This window comes from Myotis davidii, unplaced genomic scaffold (assembly GCF_000327345.1).
Source record: "Myotis davidii unplaced genomic scaffold, ASM32734v1 scaffold97, whole genome shotgun sequence".
NCBI classification, from domain to species: domain Eukaryota; kingdom Metazoa; phylum Chordata; class Mammalia; order Chiroptera; family Vespertilionidae; genus Myotis; species Myotis davidii.
In genome coordinates this window covers 355,169-375,156 of record NW_006289392.1, presented here as the reverse complement: position 1 = coordinate 375,156, position 19,988 = coordinate 355,169, and the positions used below count along the sequence as shown (strand labels likewise).

Genomic DNA, 19,988 nt, shown 5'->3' with positions numbered 1-19,988 from the left:
AGAGCGTTTCTTGTACCTGTCCTCCCCCGCCTCCCCTAGGCCTGTGTACCGCTCGGAGAGTACCACTCTTCACTCACCACAGAAAAATGCTTACCAACCTCAACATCTGAGAACTCGAAATGTTACAAGGATAAGAGGCAAATTCAGCGCCAAGACCACTTCCTTTTTGCAGCATTACCCTCTTTTTTAAAACATCTGAACTGTTGAAAGTATTACATATGTCCCCTTTTTCCCTCATCGAAATTTCACCTCTTGATCATTGACCCCATGAAGATGTTTTGCCTATGACTTTGCAATTTTATGTCTACACTACTCTACCTTTCCTAAGTGCCAAGTACTCTTTGCCTCATCCATTCTTTTTCTTGGACAAGGGTCTGGCGCAGCACTCCCTGGGGGCGGAGCCTGCCCGTGCTCCTGGCACTCTGACTCTGAAGCTCTGTAGGGCTCCTGCTCACCCTGCAAGCGTTTGTTCTAGCTCTATGAAGTATGCCTTTGGTATTTTAATGGGGATTGTGTTGAATCTATAGATTGCTTTGGGCAGTATAGACATTTTAATGATGTTAATTCTTCCAATTCATGAACATGGTATATGCTTCCATTTGTTTGTATCTTCCTCTATTTCTTTCTTCAATGTCCTATAGTTTTCCAAGTGTAGGTTTTTTACCTCCTTGGTTAAGTTTATTCCTAGGTATCATATTTTCTTTGTTGCAATGGTAAATGGGACTGCTTTTTTAGTTTCTCCTTCTGAGAGTTCATTATTGGTGTATAAAAATGCCATTAATTTCTGGATGTTGATTTTGTATCCAGCTACATTGCTGAATTCTTTTATTAAGTCTAATCATTTCCTGATGGAGTCTTTAGGGTTTCCTATGGACAATATCATGTCATCTGCGAATAATGACAATTTTACTATCTCCTTTCCAATTTGGATGCCTTTTATTTCTTCTTCTTGTCTGACTGCTATGGCTAGGACTTCCAGTACTATGGTGAATAAGAGTGGTGAAAGCGGACACACTTGTCTTATTCCTGTTCTTAAGAGAAACACTTTTAGTTTTTGCCCATTGAGTATTATGTGGGCTGTAGGTCTGTCATATATGGCCTTTATTATGTTGGGGTATGATCCCTCTATTCCCACTTTACTGAGTTTTTATCAAAAAAGGATGCTGGGATTTGTTGAATCCTTTTTCTGCATCTATTGGTATGATCATGTGGTTTTTAACTTTCAATTTGTTTGTGATATTCACGTTTGGTTTGCAAATATTGTACCAGACTTGCATCCCTGGGATAAATCCCACTTGGTCATGGCATATGATCTTTTTTTAAAAAATATATATTTTATTGATTTTTTACAGAGAGGAAGGGAGAGGGATAGAGTCAGAAACATCCATGAGAGAGAAGCATCAATCAGCTGCCTCCTGCACACCCCCCACTGGGGATGTGCTGGCAACCAAGGCACATGCCCTTGACCAGAATCGAACTCGGGACCCTTGAGTCTGTAGGCCGATGCTCCATCCACTGAGCCAAACGAGTTAGGGCGGTATATGATCTTTTTAATATATTGCTGGATCCGATTTGCTAATATTTTTTTGAGGATTTTAGCATCTGTGTTCATCAGGGATATTGGCCTGTAGTTTTTTTTCTCTGTAGTGTCTTTATCTGGTTTTGGAATTAGGATTATACTGGCTTCATAAAAAGAGCTTTGAAGTGTTCCTTCCTCTTGAGTTTTCTGCAATAGTTTGAGGTGGATAGGTTTTAATTCTTCTGAATGTTTGGTAAATTCCCCTGTTAAAATTCTCCTGTAAATCCATCCAGTCCAGGACTTTTGTTTGCTAGAAATTTGTGTGTGTGTGTGTGTGTGTGTGTGTGTGTGTGTGTTTAATTACTGCTTCCATTTCATCAGTTGTAATCAGCTTACTCAGGTTTTCTGATTGTTCCTGATTGAGTTTTGGAAGATTGTTTCTAGGAATTTGTCCATTTCACCCAGGTTGTCCAGTTCGTTGGCATAAAATTGTTCACTGTATTTGCTTATAATCCTTTGTATTTCTGTGGTGCATTGTTATCTTGCCTCTTTCATATCTGATTTTATTTATTTGGGTCCTCTCTCTTTGTTTCTTTTTTTTTTCTTTTATTATTATTAGTTAGGGTATTACAAATGTGTCCTTCTCTCTTTGTTTCTTGATGTGTCTTAGGGGTTCATTAATTTTGTTTATCTTTTGAAAGAACCAGCACTTGGATTTATTGATCTTTTGTACTATTTTTTTAGTCTCTGTGTCATTTATTTCTGCTCTAATCTTTATTATTTCCTTCCCTCTACTTCCACTGGGCTTTTCTTGCTGTTCTCTCTCTCTAATTCATTTAGTTGTAGGATTAGATATTTTATTAGTCCTTTTTCTTGTTTCTTGAGGTAGGCCTGTAGTGCTATGAACTTCCCTCTCAGGACTGCTTTTGCTGTGTCCCATAGGTTTTGGGTGCTTGTGTGCTCATTTTCATTTGTTTCCAGGAAGTTTTTAATTTTCTTTGTCTCTTGTTATGGCCTTTGTTTTGACATCTATTTTATCTGATATGAGTATTGCTACCCCAGCTTTCTTTCCTTTCTATTTGCATGGAATACATTTTTCTATTCCTTCACTCTCAATCTGTGTGTATCTTTTGTTCTGAGGTGGATCTCTTGTAGACAGCATCTATATGGGTCATGTTTCTTATCCATTCAATCACCCTATGTCTTTTGACTGCAGCATTTAATCCATTTACATTTACGGTTATTATTGATAGGTATTTATTGCCATTTCTATTTTCTTTATGCATAGGTCGTCTCTCCCTCCTTTTCTCCTTCTTCTTAAAGCAGCCCCTTTAACACTTCTTGCATTGCTGGTTTAATTGTAACGTACTCCTTTAACCTTTTTTTTTTTTTGGTCTGGAAAGCTTTTTTTTTCACTTTCAATTTTAAATGATAGCCTCCTTGAGTACAGTAGTCTTGGATTTAAGCCCTTGCTTTTCATTACTTCGAGTACTTCATGCCACTCCCTCTGGCCTGAAGTGTTTCTATTGAGAAGTCAGTTGACATTCTAATGTCCATATTACCCGGAGTAATCTATAGATTCAACACAATCCCTATTGAAATACCAGGAGCATATTTCACAGATCTAGAACAAATATTCCAAAAATTCCTATGGAACCAAAAAAGACCCTGAATTGCCACAGAAATCTTGAGAAAGAACAACATTGGAAAGATCACAATGCTACATATCAAACTATACTACAAAGCCACTATAAACAAAACAGCCTAGTACTGGCACAAGAGCAGGCATATAGATCAAAGACCTCAGAAATCGAACAAAGACCTCAGAAATCGACCCACGCGATTATGGTCAATTAATATTTGACAAAGGAGGCAAGAGCACACAATGGCGTAGCCGTAGACAGTCTCTTCAATAAAGGGAGCTGGAAAAATGGACAGATGCAAAAACATGCAACCAGATCACCAGCTTACACCATACACAAGAATAAACTCAATGGCGTGGATAAAAGACTTAAGTGTAAATTGCAAAACCATAAAAATCCTAGAAAAAAACATAGGCAGCAAAATCTCAGACCTCTCACATAGCAGAATTTTCACTGATATATCTCCTAGGGCAAGAGAAACAAAGAAAAAAATAAACAAATGGGACTACATAAAAATAAAAGGCTTCTTCACAGCAAAAGAAACCATCCACAAAATGAAAAGAGAACCCACTGTATGGGAGAGCATGTTCTTCAATGATACATCTGATAAGGGGTTAATTTCCAAAACATATAAAGAAATCATACAACTCAACAAAACGAAGACACACAATCCAATTTAAAAATTGGCAAAGGGCCTGAACAGACACTTCTCCAAAGAGGACATACAGATGGCCAATAGACATATGAAAAAATACTCAAGTCACTAATCATCAGAGAAATGCCAATTCAAACTACAATGAGGCATCACCTCACACCTGCCAGAATGGCTACCATCAATAAATCAACAAACAACAAATGCTGACAAAAATGTAGGGTAAAGGGAACCCTAGTACAATGCTAGTGGGAATGCAGACTGTTGCAGTCACTGTGGAAACAGTATGGAGATTCCTCAAAAAATTAAAAATGGAACTTCCGTTTGACCCAGTGATCCCAGTTCTGGAAATACATTCTAAGAGTCCCAAAACACCAATCAGAAAGAATCTACGCACCCTTATGCTCATAGCAGCATTATTTACTAACATATGCTCATAGCAGCATTATTTACTATATAGCTAACATCTGGAAACAGCCCAAGTATCCATCAGTAGATGAGTGGATAAAAAAGCTGTGGTATATTTACACAATGGAAAACTATGTAGCTATGAAAAAAGAAGGCTCTCTTATTGTTTGGGACAGCATGTATGGACCCGGAGATAATTATGCTAAGGGAAATAAGCCAGGCAGGGAAAGACAAATATCAAGTGATCTCACTTATATGTGGACCTTAATGAACAAAAATAAACTGATGAACAAAATAGGTCGAGAGACATGGAACAGACTGACAAATCTCAGAGGGAAGGACAAGGTGGAGGGCGGGTAGAAATTTACTAAGGAATTTATATACATAACCCATGGATAGAGACAATAGTTCAGTGAAGGCCTGGGGTGGGGCAGGAGCTGGGTGGAGAATCCAATTTTTTTAAAATATATTTTTACTGAATTTAGACAGGAAGGGAGAGGGAGAGACAGAAACATCAATGATGAGAGAGAATCATTGATTGGTGCCTCCTGTACACCCCCTACTGGGGATCGAGCCTGCAACTGGGCATATGGCCTTGACTGGAATTGAACCCAGGACCCTTCAGTCCGCAGACCAACGCTCTATCCACTGAGCCAAACCAGCTAGGGCGAGAATCCAATTTTTATAAAGTAAACTCAAATTAATAGTTTATTCATGCATACGTAGCAGATATCATGATTCTAGTAGGTTCCGTGTAAACCAATTTCTAATGTGCCATCTGGGACTGAGAGAAGTCTCCCTTGTCTTGTAGAAGAAAGAAAATTTTACAAGTGAACTGAAGCAAGCGGCAACTAAAAATATGCAAACTCTCTCTAGCTAAGGGGAGACAACTACAGGCAAAGTTTAAAATTGGGGCTGTTTGTCACATCCTGGGGATCTTGGAGCCATAAGGGTCTTTTGTAATCCCTTCACTTAGCGATTATTCTTTAACCATGCAGTTTGTGAATTCCATTCACAAACAAAACAGCTTATTTTAACCTATTACTTGCCATCTAAAATAACAATATTCCCCCAAATCCCAGGAGGCCTTATTAAATTCATTCACATGCTTACTTTAAATCTCCTCACTCAATCTGCTGGTTCTATTGGCAGGGTGGCATAAAAAATGGTGGGCATGACTTAAATTGATAGTATATTAACCTGCTTTGTTCATAGCAGAGCCCAAGACAATCATATACAGAATGCTCTAAGAACTTCAAAAGATTAAGGCAAAGCAACTACACTTATTTTAATTAAAAAATGTCCCATAAATTGCTGACTGACTTGCATGATCTGATCAGAAAGATCTCTCTAGCTCATCCCCCTATAGCGCTCACTAACTCAAAAGCCCTTAGGGGACAAATGGCTGGCTAGGGGGAAAAAGAAGAAATGACTGACTGAAAGAAAGGCATGGGGAGGGGTGGAGATGACAGTAAACTGGGGAATGCATCCCTGGACTAAAGGCATTCCTTTTTTCTCTGAACCCTAAACTGGCCAAACAATAGAGGATAAAAAAGATGAGTTCTATGGAAAGGAAGCTCCCTGAGTGATCTGATCATAAATGCCTAAATGGGCAGGTCATGGTGAGTAGTCACGTCCTAGGCATATATTATTTAGTAAAAGGGTTATCTTTGCCTTAAGCAAGACCTGTCTTTAGTTTCTGCACATCTAGGTTAACATACCTTTGAAATAACTCTTTTCAGACCCCTAAAAAAAGCGTAGTCACTTTCATGAAAGCACATAATCTCAACCTGTAATCAGATTCCTGCCTTGCTTTTTCCTATTCTCAAGTAATCTTCCTTCCTGCCTGCCTTACATTCAAATGCATAAAAGAAACTTATTCTTTGGATCATCTGAGATCTTGCTTCAAGCATGTGTTGTCAGTTTGGCTCAAATTCTTACAAAAATTTCTCTACAGGTTTGGACCTTTCTTATGTCAACATTACCTACCTTCTCATGCTGACACTCCCCTCCTCGACACACACACACACACACACACACACACACACACACACAGTTGCTATGCTTTAGCTATAAATTTTTCACACTTTTCCCCCTAATGCCTGATACTGAAGTAATGTGAATTAAATAATTAATAGTACCAAATGTGTACATGTACAACTCCAAGGTGTTAACAATTGCTATCTGGAGATTAGGGGATTATGAATGTTTTTATTTTTGTTATCATATTAATTTTCTAATGAGAAGAGAAAAAAGTAACTTTTAATAAAAAAAATAGTAGTATCAAAAGCCATGGCATACTCAGCGGAGTCCTCACTACTTTGCAAGTGAGAATAACAGACAGTAGGACCAACAGAAAGCTAAATGTAACTATCTTATTAATCAAGGAAAAACATTTAGTGGCAACATATCACTGAGCTATATTCAAATGACATTTATTTTTATTTTATTTTTAAATATGTTTTTATTGATTTCAGAGAGAGGAAGGGAGAGGGAAAAACATCAATGATGAGAATCTTTGATCAGCTGCCTCCTGCATGCCCCACACTGGGAGGGAATCATCAATCAACTGCCTCCTGCACGCCCCCTACTGGGCATTGAACCACAATCCTGGCATGTGCCCTGACTGGAATCGAACTGTGATCTCCTGGTTCATAGGTCAATGCCAAACCGCTGAGCCCACCAGCCGATCAACATTTATTTTTAAAATCAGAAAATAATATTATCAGCAAAGAAATGGCATATTTGATCAAATGAGGCAGTTGAATTAAAATTTCAAAGCACAGGCAAATTAAGCTATCTCCTCATTCTTGCCCAATCTCATAAGGCCTTACCATAAAGATCAGGTCCATGTGGAGTAAAGACATTATACAAAACAATGTTGAGTGGTGCAATCACCAACTTCCCATAATAGTAGCTGTCGATGACCACCACAGGCACCTGAAACAGAGCAGAAAATACATAGCAATTGCGGAGTTTTGCCCTGGAAACATTCTCACAATGCTCATAGGACAAATTTCAAAATCAAAGCCAGAATCAACTCCTAATGCTCTCTTTCCCACATCAGAGGTTGCTTCCACACAGTGGAACATACAGATGATGTATTACAAAATTGTATACCTGAAACTTATATAATGTTATGAACAGATGTTACCCAATAAATTAAATTAAAAATTTTAAAAAGAAGTTGCTGTCATTAAAATTTTAGAACAAAACAAGGAAAAGAGAAAACTCACCAGAAAGAGTATTAAAGCCACCAGCGACCAATGGAGGAAACTCTTCCACCTGTGCTTCATGACCAGCAAGTCAAAGGCAATAGGTAAACTATTTAACAGAGAAACAGAAAGTGGGGAGTTATATACTTAGAGAGAATATAGACGGGTCAGATTCACACACCGCGTGCAGAGCTGAGAATAACATGTCTCTAGCAGTTGTACTGAGGAAGAAAGGCGGTACAGGAGAGGATTTCTTCTCAAAAATACACTGTTCTCTTCAGGACCCATCAGAGTGCGATGCACCCACGATGCACAAGAAATATAAAGACTGAGCTTCTGGAATGAGCTCTGTTTTATACATATTTATGTCTAATGGACATTTAAAATATATTAATTATAAGGTAAACGTAGCCTACTGTTCTATACCCATCCCGCCAAATAAATACTGATTTCTCCCTTTCGTGATATATTAAGATTTTAGCAATATCATATTACAAACAACTTCAATTCTGATATACCCTTTTCCAATACCATTTGTTCTTCTTCCTTTCACATAAGTTCTTGAAGCAAGGAATATGTATGTTGCCTTCACTATTTCTTCCTGAAGGTCTAGCACAGTATACCCTTCCTAATGCTGCGAACCTTTAATACAGCTCCTCATGTTGTGGTGACCCCCAACCATAAAATTATTTTCGTTGCTACTTCATAACTGTAATGTTGCTACTGCTATGAATCGTAATGCAAATATCTGATATGCAGGATGTATTTAGGCGACCCCTACGAAAGGGACGTTCGACCCCCAAAGGGGTCGCAACCCAAAGGTTGAGAACCGCTGGTCTAGCATCAAGCTGTAAAGACCGACCTCTCGGGCACAGCCACTATCTCTGCACAAGTCTCATCCCCTTTGTCTATCTGCTGCACTTTTCACAAAGCATCTGTTCCTTCCTCTTTAGACGCCCTAGCTCCTGTTCCTTTTTAGACTCTTCTCTAATGCTCCTTCCTAGGCTTCTTTTGTCCCCTATCCCATGGTAGTGCCCTATTAGGTCATAGTTCCCAAAAACAAGTTTCTGTTTTTCTTTCTGTACTCGTTTTCTCAGTAAGTGCTTCCACTCTTGCTGCATGATCAATCACCTTCATATCCATGACTTCCGAATCTAGGACGCTAGTCTGAGCCTTTACCCATGCTCCAACACAAAGAATTCCCTCCTTACACCAATCTATTCACACAGAATCCACCCAAATGTCAACTATAGGCTCTATTCCCCCCTCCTCCAGACATCTCTGTGACTTATTTAGCATGCGTTGTTACAGAACATCATCTTTTATAATTTGAATTTCCACATTCTATTACCTACATTTTGCATGAACATTTGTGTTTTCATTTTTTTCCCTCCCCAATGGTTACATTTCCATGTGCTATATTCCTCCTTTGATAAGACAGGGTTTTTTTGGAAAAGACAATGCTGGGGAAAACAGAAGACAACAAGAAAAGCGGAAGACCAAATAGAAGATGTGTTAACATCATAGAAGCCATAAGCATGAGTCTACAGGAGCTGAGCAGGGCTGTTGAGATCAGGACATTGTGGAGACCACTCACTCGCCGGGAGTCAGAGCCAACTCAACGGCATGTAACACGTAAGTCATCATATTTTTAACTACCTGTTCAATGTCTGCCTTTCCTACTAAAATGCAAGCTCCAAAAAAACAAGAGCCATAACTGTTTTATTTTTCACAGTATCAGCCATGCCTAGCACAAAGGATTCAATAAATGATGGTAGACTGCTAACTGACTGTGATCCTGAAATCACTTATCTCAGCTAAAGGCAGACCAATCAAAACGGATGACCCAGAGGTATTTGGGGAACTCCAAAAGTTCAATGTTGATGGAGTAGAGAGTAAAAGAAATGGAGGAACTTAAAAAAAGAAGGCTGGAAAGGTAAAAGGGGGGAAATACAAGGGCTTTATGTGTCATGTTAGAGTTTGCACACCGTGAAACAGGGGTTGGCAAACTTTTATTTAAAGGACCAGACAGCATATATTCTAGGCTTTACAAGGCCTCGTACAGTCTCTGTTGCATATTCTTCTGTGTGTGTGTGTTGTTTTTTAACAACCCTTTAAAATTGTGAAAATTTTAGTTCTTGGGCTGTACAAAAACAAGCTAGCTGGATTTGCTCCATTGGATATAAGTTGCCAACCTCTGGGACACAGAGAATTGGGGAAGCTATTATATAGTTTGGAACAAAATTGGGAGTGATACAATCATATTTGCATTTTAGGAAGATAACTCTAAAAGGGACATTTGAATGTGGAGAGTAGATTTACAAGGATCAATACTAGAGGCAGGAAGATCATTCAGGAGGCTGTAAGGTAATCCAGGACCAGTGAGAGGTGAAGAAAAGTAGTCAGATTCCAAAGATATTCAGGAGGTGTAATAAATTAATAGGACATGGGAAAGAGAAGAGAGTCACAGATAAGTTTCAGGTTCCTGGCTCAGCACAGACAGTACCATTTGCTGAGATCGAAACAGAGGTAAAGAAACAGATATGGAGAGGAGGTAATGAGTTCAATGTTGTAAATATAAATGGAGAGATCTAATAGGCAACTAGGAATATATGAGTGAAACTGAAGAGATGATTAACTAGATAGCAGAAAGTATAGAAGAGAACCACAAACAAAACCTTAAAGAATAAAGTAATTTGAGGATAATATGCAGAATAAAAGAAAAGATTGAAGGTGGAGATACCAGCCTTTAAAAGTCAATTAAGAAAATTTAAAATGCCTATTCTCTGACTTAGAATTCCCTTTCTAAAAATGTATGCCATAGATAAATTTCCACAAGTATATAGACATATGTACAAAAATGTTCACTGAAGCATGTGTATAATAACAAAAAAATGAAAACCAAATATCTACCAATAAGACAATGGCTAAATAAATTATGAGCAGCCATATAATGGAATGTTATGCAATAGATACAAAGAATAATATAAATCTATGTACAATAAAAAATTTACATGAGTATAGAATAATTCTATTTATTTTAAGAATTTTAGTATATAAGTGTGTGTATGCATTTATACATGCAAGGATAATTTCTGGAAAGATACACACAAAACTATTAGCAGTGACTATCTTTGAAGATTGTGTAAGGGGAGAAGAAAATTAAGAATACTTTTTATGTCAAACAATCCAATACTTTTAAAATAATAAAGATATACTACTACTACTCTAATGACCTAAACATCAAACTGAAGTTTTTTCTAAATTACTAGTGATCCAGGCAATAAATTAAGGCAGCACAAATAGAATAGAGTGGTGGGAACAAAAAGTACAAAAGGAATGACAGGCACTATGAAACTAAGAAAAACTATTCTGGGGGCAAGAAGGGAGGACTGAAAGGAACTCAGATTTCAAGCCTTGGCAACTGAAAAAACACAGCCTAGGGTGGTACACTGTGGAAAAAGCATCTGCTACAAAGTCAGAAGTGCCTGGACCCAAAAGCAAACAGTCTTAAAGGCAAATTACTCAACCTCTTGGACTCTACTCTCTCATTTACAAAGCACTCATAATTGATTTCTCCTGCAGAGTTGTTATAAGGTTTAGGAATAAAGTTTATAAGTGGGTTAGCAGTGTCTAACACGCAGCAGATGCTTAACAGTTACTATTCTTATTAACCAAAACAATGAGCACCAAGAGAAATATCCTTTCATTTCCCAGTCTTTGCAGACCCAAATAAATCCTCTAACTTTAGATCCTATCCAGAGTTTATGGAGATAACCTAACATTAAGATTTACTATATGCCCAGTGATACAAGGGAGATGAGTTGTGTTAGTTTCTTACCCAAGAGCCACACTGAATGGCCAGCCAATGATAGCCCCAGCTGCTACTCCAAGCACAGCAATGGAAGTTTTGTCCATATACCAGCCAGTCATGGCTATCAATGTAGTATACATACAGAAACTACTAGGAAGAAATGCTGTAAGAGTAAAGACATGAAAAAAAGGGGGGCAGGGACAAGAGTTTGAGATTTATTAAGTATCAATTATTAAAAATTGACCTACTATATTGCAAAATGTCAATAACCAGGAACATATTTTGAGCAATGCTATATTAGAAGTGGGCACCTTTTAAAAAAAGAAATGCAATGATTTTCTTGTTTTCTCACTCCTGTTTTTTAGGTATCAACACATCACCCAGCCAGTTATACAATACCAACCATGCCATTCCTCTCCTGGCCTATACCCAAATCTAAAACATAGAACTCCAGGTTCCCCAGGCATAACCCCAGGCTATATTTCCAGGCATTGAATATGCTTCAGGAAACTTAGAGCCACTGCTGACAATCTATTTCTGGAGAAGTTTATCTTCTGACAGTCTTCTGAGGCTGTCCAAGTAACAACCTGTTCCCCATAGGAATTCTGGGAAACCTTCTCAAAGGCCAAAAGTTGGATGGTAACACTGCTTTGTATCCTGCATCCACTGACATAGATGTGTGGCCTTAGGTGTCCCTCTAATTATTTCCATCTGGTATTACTTCGCTGTTGTATACAGCAGGGGAATGACTATACTCAGGTTCTCTACAATAGTGACGTTTGATCAAAGTGTTTCCACCAATTCTACACAAAAATGCAGATCTGCATCTCCCTGCTGTATGAAGTCTACTTCACCTAGCACTGGGGAAGAAAAGTCAGTACTGACTCCAACAAGAACCACAATGAGGAGGCAATATGATCTAAGAACCTTGGCAAAGAGATGAGGCTTTGTCTCAAAGGATGCTATGAACTAATCTGTGCCTTAACATTCTCAACTGAGGTTACAAAACTAAAGACACTCCCAGTACCTCCCTCAGAGCAGCATCAATTTCAGGAGTAGCAAAGTAACTAGGAAAACATCGGGTACAACCTTCACAGATAAATGCTAAATAGAATCGATGCCATCCACAGCTCCAGACTCCAGCTGCCAGTGTTCAGGCAAGGGGAGCAGAGGAATCTGAGGTCTCTGCCAGCTCAGAGGGAGAGCACAGTCTCATTTAGGCCACTGGCTCTCAAAGTTATTTGGTTGTGGAGCCCTGAGGTGTCTGCAGAACAACATAGATTTTGATAGTCAATGAAGAAAAAACATATACTTTGAGCTGGATACAATTTGTGTGCACATTTAGTGTGTATACTAGATTCTGGTACAAACAAGCAGAAATTAAAATTGAAATAATTATATATAGTAACAATTTTTCCAGAGACTGGGAACAGGCTGCCTTTTGGCAGCAGGTTACCTTGGTTCAGCTCATAGAACACGAATGTTCACTGGCAGCATAGTTTGAAAGCCACCTCTCTAGATTAAGGTTCTTATTCTCTATTTCTACAAACTTAGTATGGAAAAAAAAATCTCAACAGAAGATGTAAACCTTTACAGAACACATTGCAAATATTGGGCAGAAAGGAGAACCACCAAGAACAGGTTTTTAGGCACAAGAGCTTTCTTGAGCAGAATAATAAAATGATTTTCCTTCCCCTAACAACAAAGAAAGAGGGGGTGCCTGTGTTTTTCAGCCTTACAGTGACAAAAAAAATATAATATGTAACAGAAAGCAACCTCATGAAAACAACAGCTCTACCACTTATGAATTGTTTGACTTTGAGTAAGCCATGTCATCTTTCTAAGTTCCAACAAAAATGAGAAAATACTTACCTTACTTAATGTGGTAAAGCCAATCCAGGGTGTGCAGGTAAGAGTGATCTGCACACTATTGACATGTTATACAAATAGAAACTGTATCTGGACAAGTTCCTTCTTTAAATACAACTGAAGTATCAGGGAACCTGTTACGCCCTCACCTGCTCCTTTACTTACCTGAAGATGAGCAGAACATGCCAGTGCTGAGAACCAAGAAGGCTAGCATCATTCGACTCACGTGCAACCCAAACTTCTTACACACGGCCCTAGGAGAAAGGCAAAAACTCTCAGCAGAGCACATCGTGGGGATGGAAATTTCAAATCAAAAGACAAAAACATGCCCGCATCACAGAGAACATGGAAGATGTAAGGTCAAATACCGAGCGGACTTGACGGGTTTGTTGGCAATGTTCACATGCATAAAGAGAGAAGCTCTCTCCCTACAAGGAAAGATATACTTTCTGTGCGAAGGGCATGTCTACTAACAATAGGAAAACAGCATGATGTTGTAGAAAAACAATAGGCCTCAGACTCACATAGGCACAGGTTCAAATCTGGAGTCTGCCACTTACTAGCAGTGACACCCTTGCCTAGGTACATACTCACTCTGTCTGATTCCTCCTTTGTAAAAAGAGGTTAGTGAGACTTTGTACGGTTTCTGGGAGGACAATGCATGGCCAAGTGCTTAGAAGAGTGCCTGGCAGTCACTCAATGAATGGTAGTTGTCAGAAAAAGACTAGGAGATACGCCACAGTGTTAATAAGTCCTTATCTAAGTCAGGGTTTCTCAAACTTAAGCAATTAATTATGCACTCCCTTTGCTTCTTTCTTGTAGGTCTTTAAAAAGCCTATAAATGAAACATTATTAGAAATTGTTATTGCTTCATTCAGTCAAAATTTGCTCAGACATACCATGTGTTAACTATTTTTATTGCTCAGGTTCCTTATTGCATCTCAGAGCTTCTTTCTGAAATAATTTAGCTTCTTCCTAAGTATATCCTTTAGAAATTCCTTTAGTGAAGCTCTGTTAATGGTAAATTCTGTTTCTGTTGCATTTCTTTTTCTTTCTATTATATTTTGTATGAAAAGTCTTTATTTAGCTCTTAAAAGATGGTGTGACTGAGTATTCAATTTTAGAATGACAGTAATTTTCTCTCAGCACTTTGAAGATATTTATTTATTTATTTTTTGCCTTTGGCTTTTGAGAAGGCGTCAGTGAGCCTAACATTCCATTATAGGTAATCTATTAAGTTCTCTGTCAACTTTTAAGATCTCCTCTGTTTTTTGTTTTTTTTTTTATCTTTATTGATTTCAGAGAGGAAGGGAAAGGGAGAGAGAAACAGAAACATCAATGATGAGAGAGAATCACTGATCGGCTGCCTCCTGCAAGCCCCCTACTGAGAATCGAGCCTGCAACCCAGTCATGTGCCTTGACCAGGAATTGAATCATGACCTCCTGGTTCATAGATCAATCAGTGCTCAACCACTAAGCCACACCAAAATCTCCTCTGTTCTTGAAGTTCTACAGTTTCACTCTTCCTTTTTAGTTATGCATATCAGGATATGTTGGGCTTTCTGAATCTGTGGATTAGCATCTTTTTTTTTTCATCAATTCTGGAAAATTCTTAGCCATTACTTCCCTGAAAACTGCCTCTCCCCATCCTCCCCATTATCTCCTAGAATGTGATTAGATATCACATCTTTCAACTCTATCATACACAATGTCAGTGGACATATAGGTGGTTTCCAATCTTAGCTCTTGTTGAATAATGTGGCAATGAACATTCTTAACTCTTATATATTTCCATTTGTTGTCACTCTGTACTGCATTCTTAGTGTTTTCTTCAGATCAATCTTCTAGTTTACATGTTAGTAATGTCTAATCATCTGTTTAAACCAGAGGTGGGGAACCTTTCTCTGCCACGGGCCATGTGGATATTTATAACATCATCTGTGGGCCATACAACATTATCAACTTAAAAATTAGCCTGCTATATTTGGTCAAACATTTAATTAACCCACCCCCATGCCTTGGCAGAGCCAGACCAAATGATTTCGTGAGCCTTATACAGCCTGCAGGCCGGATATTCCCCACCCCTGGACCTATCTATTGAATTTTAAATACCAATTCTTATATTTTCATTTCTAGAAGTTCTGTTCAGTTCTTTTTCAAATCTGCCTGGTTATTGTTGTAGTCTCAGTTCTTTTAACTTCTTTATTTTATTGTGGTAAGAACACTTCATATGAGATCTATCCTCTTAACTGATTTTTAAGTGTAAAATATTGTTATCTATAAGCATAATGGTGTATAGCAAATTCTCTAGAATGAATTCATATTGTATAACTGAGATTGTATATCCATTGATGAGCAGCTTCCTGTTTCCCCCTCTCTCCAATGCCTGGCAACCACAAGTCAATTCTTTTGCTTCCATGAATGTGACTATTTTAGAAACTCATATAAGTGGAATCATGCAGTGTTTGTCCTTCTGTGACTGGTTATTTCACTTAGCATAATGTCCTCAAGGTTCTTCCATATTGTCACATGTTGCAAGATTTCATTCTTTTAAGACTGAATAATATGCCATTGTATGTATGTATATAACGCATTTGCCGCCGCCCCCCATTCATCTGTCAATGGATGTTTTCAATCTTGGCTATTGTGAACAATGTGGCAATGAACATGGGAATGTGCATATCTCTTCCAGATTCTGATTTCAATTCTTTTAGGTAAATACTCAGAAATGGGATTGCTACCCAGCTGCTGTGGCTCAGTAGCTGAACGTCAAACCATGCACCAAGACTTCACCAGTTCCATGCCCAGTCAGGGCACATGCCTGGGGTTGTGGGCTTGATACCCAGTAGGGGGCATGCAGGAGGCAGCTGATCAATGTTTCTATCTCTCTCTCCCTTTCCCTTCCTCTCTAAAAATCAATAAAAAGATATTTTTTTAAAAGTGGGATTGCTGGTAGTCGAATTTTAATTTTTTGAGGAACCTCATACTGTTTTCCATAGTTGCACTACCATTTTGCATTCCCATGAACGGTGTGCAGGTCCTAATTTCTCTACTTCCTCGCCAACATCTGTTGTCTTTGTTTGTTTGTTTGTTTTTAACAGCCATTGTAACAAATATGAAGTGATCTCATTGTGGTTTTGACTTGTATCTCCCTGATGATTAGTGACATTGATTGCCTTTTCACATATCTATTGGTCATTAGTGTGTCTTCTTTGGAGAAATGTCTATTCAAGTACTTAGTCCATTTTATCAAATTATTAGTTTTTTTTGCTATTGAGTTGCTGGAGTTCCTTACACATATATTTTGGAAATATGGCTTACAATTATTTTCTCCCATTTTGTAAGTTCCTTTTCATTCTGTTGATTAGTCTCATTTCTGATTTATGTTTTCAATTCCCTCTTACATTTCTTTAAAAATATTAAATATGCTTGTTTTACATTCTCCTTGCAGTAATTCCTAATAAATGAAGTCGTGCAGGTCAGCTATCTGTCATTATGTCTGTTGGCTCTCAGGCATAGTGCCTTGTTCCCTTTTGTGCTCTATGATTTATTTTTACTATAATTTCTTGTTCACTGAAACTTTACCTGTGGTAATTCTTTGACACTTGGGTTAAGAATTCACTCCTCTAACGAAATTTTACATTCACTTTTGCAAGAAGCCTGAAAGCACTACCATCCCAGAACAATTTTAAACAAATTCTCAACTTGGGGGTTGGGGGACCATGTGGGTGATTTGAATTCAATCCTGAGCCCATATGACGACCAACTTATGGTTATAATCCTCAAAGGCAGAAATGGCTTTCCTTTTTCTCCTCTATTCCACCCAGAGTCAAGGCCAACTATTTTTTTATCTGACATTTTTAGCTGTTCTGCAGTGGGAAGATTTTTAATAATGATCATTAAGTCCAAATACCTTTTACAGCATTAACAAATAAGATGTTTGTTAGGCTTCATGTAAAAAAAATGAGCTATTTTTATTACTAAAATACTTAGTATTTCCACTAATATTCAATCAAACAATAGGTACTTGGTGAAATTCATTTACTGGATGCAAATAAGAGCAGTGAGTCCCACACGGGAATAAGTTCCTGTCAGTTAAGCTCAAGGGGAAAAGGTCAATCATGATCCTATCTATATCTTGGGACCTAAAATAAAGCCCTACTAAATCCTCCCAAAGAGAAGACTAGTTAGATATGTATTAACAGAATTAAAATTAATAATATGAAGTTACAGTATTTATCTAACTCGGGGGGGGGGGGGGAAGTGATCATTAGAAGTATTCCCCTTCCAACAGTTTGTTTCAAACAAGATCACATTTTAGATATAATATTAGGAGGCAGAAGGAAAGTGTTTTCTATTTTTAAACACTGCTAATACTATCAGAAAAATAATCTATATTGGGTTTCCTCATAGCAGTTTTAGAAGCAAAGCTTTTATACTCACTTGTAAAAGTAAAGTTCACAGATACAGCTCACAAAAGCCAGAAGACATCGTAAAAAGTAAAAGACAAGAATCTGAAAGAAACCCAGGACAAAACAAAACAAAAACAGATCACAGATACAAGTCAGCAAAACTCAACAATGACACCACTCTCCTTTGTTATTAATAACACTATAAATTTATATAATCCTTATAAAAGCAATATGTACCAAAAACCATGAAAATTTTCATATCCCCTAAATTCAGTGTATCTAATTCTATGATTCCAGCTCACAGAAGTAACTATGTAAGTAAATATGAGATGGTGGTTCTATTCATGAAAATATTAATTGCAGCACTATTAATTCAGAAAAACTTTTTTAAAAACTACAAAATGTCCAATTACAGGGAAATGGTTAAATAAATTTAGGGAAATGGTTAAATAAATTAGGCTGTATCTATTTCATGGACAAGTATACAGATATTAAAACTTCTGGTTACAAAAAAAAGTAGAAAAATTCTTATATAAAGCTTATTCATTCAACAAACATTTCTTAAAGACAATTGTATAGATATAGATGTGAACAAAACTAACTCCATTTCTGTATCCCAGATTTCATTTCATTTTTAAGTTTTTATACTGTGGCCTTTGACAAACTTCACTATGTTTAGCAAGCATATCAAAGCTTTCTAGTTGATGAGTATCCATGGTCCTTAAAATGTAGTCATAAATAGCCCAAGCACGTTTGGCTCAGTGGATAGAGCCTCGGCCCACAGACTTGAAGGGTCCCAGGTTCAATTCTGGTCAAGGGCATGTGTCTCTCTCACATCGATGTTTCTCTCTTTGTGTCTCTCCCTCTCCGTTCCACTCTCTCTAAAAATCAATGGAAAAATATCCTTGGGTGAGGACCTAAGTAACAACATGGTGGTAAGTTTACTGGGTTTTCGTTTTTTGTCTTTCATATTCCAAACTTGGAGCTAAAGAAGTTGGCAACTAGAAATGCCAATGGGCAGAGACAAAATAACACCAATGAGTACCTGTTCTATCTAGCCAAAAAGACAAGAAAGGGATAGTCTAGCAAGACAAAAAACTTTTAGACAAGAACCATTCTATTCCAGCCAAGCACCCCATAAAAAAATGTAGGTCCAGTCTCACCGATGCGACCAAAGATCCAGTAGGAAGCCAGGACTTTTATCCTTGCCTGTGGCAATGAGCTCTCTCTTCCACCCCAGCGTCAGTGGTGATCCCCTGGAAAGCCAGTTCCCCTCCCCCAACCTAGCAGTACAGTCATTGTTATTTATTGATGTGTACACAGTCTAAAAAATTCAATGTTAGGCGATTTCGTCCTTGTACGAACGTCACAGACTGTACTTACACAAACCTAGATGGTAGCCTAGTAGCACTTACCATAGTACTGTACAAAACAACACGAGATTAAATCAAGCACAAGAGAAAATGATGTGCTCAAGAGACCCAGTGAACACTGGGTGTATGAGGCTGCTGCCAACATAAGATGGCAAAATGCTTTACTTTTTTTTTTGTTTTAAACTTTTTAAAATAAGTATAAAGAGCCCTAGCCGGTTTTAAATAAGTATAAAGAGCCAAACGGATAGACTGTTGGCCTGCAGACTGAAGGGTCCCAGGTTCAATCTGGTCTAGGGCACATGCCCGGATTGCAGGCTCGACCCCTGCAAAAGGATGTGAACAAATATAAGCTGATCAATGATTCCCTCTCATCATTTATGTTTCTATCTCTCTCTCCCTCTCCCTTCCTCTCTGAAATCAATAAAAATATATTTTTTAAAAAGTACAAAGAATCCACTCTAAATTACTGATAAAAAGTTTAGTATAGTAAATACATAAACCTGTAACACAGTTGTTTATATCATTATAAAGTAGTATATACTTTACATAACTGAACATGCAGTACTTTTATATGACTGGGAGCATAGTAGGTCTGTTTACACCAGCATCACCACAAACACATGAGGAACACGTTGCATCCATTGTTGAACCACAGTGTCATTATGCAGTACACCTACCCTGCCCACTAGGGTGTTATCAGTGGAGGCCTACTGGGGAACCTAGACTTCTATCCTCACCTGCAGTAACAAGTGGAGTATATCAAAGGAAGCCAGCTAAAACAAAGGCTTCATTACGACCCAGAGGAGCAGAGCAGTGCAGCGGATGCACGTGGGGATCCAGTCTTATAATGGAATACCCAAAATATCCAAGTTTTAACTGAAAATTACTTGTCAACTAGTAAGATTTCAAACTCAATGGAAAGAAACAAACAATCAATAAATACCAAAAGAAAAAGAGAGAGAGATGTTAGCATTACCTAAGTATTAAAGAACCATTGTAACATTGAAAAAGAGATAGAAGAAGCTATAAACAAGTGGAAGAATATACCGTGTTCATGGATTGGTAGAATCAATATCATTAACA

The 19,988-nt window shown here is 37.9% G+C and overlaps 1 protein-coding gene across 2 annotated transcripts in view; it reads right to left on the bottom strand.

Moving 5' to 3' along the window:
* The window catches only part of ALG9 (ALG9, alpha-1,2-mannosyltransferase), a 92,590-nt gene that overhangs the window by 64,356 nt on the left and 8,246 nt on the right, over positions 1–19,988 (bottom strand). Inside the window, exons 4-8 of one of the 2 annotated variants that reach the window (XM_006761531.2) lie at positions 17,564–17,634; positions 13,286–13,374; positions 11,279–11,414; positions 7,459–7,546; positions 7,057–7,162 (exon numbers count right to left, since the gene is read on the bottom strand). In XM_006761531.2, the coding sequence (XP_006761594.1) occupies positions 7,057–7,162; positions 7,459–7,546; positions 11,279–11,414; positions 13,286–13,337 (382 nt within the window). In that variant the 5' untranslated portion in view covers positions 13,338–13,374; positions 17,564–17,634. Of the gene's footprint in view, positions 1–7,056; positions 7,163–7,458; positions 7,547–11,278; positions 11,415–13,285; positions 13,375–17,563; positions 17,635–19,988 lie in introns of those variants that run through there. The other variant, XM_015562477.1, reaches the window with a different exon arrangement.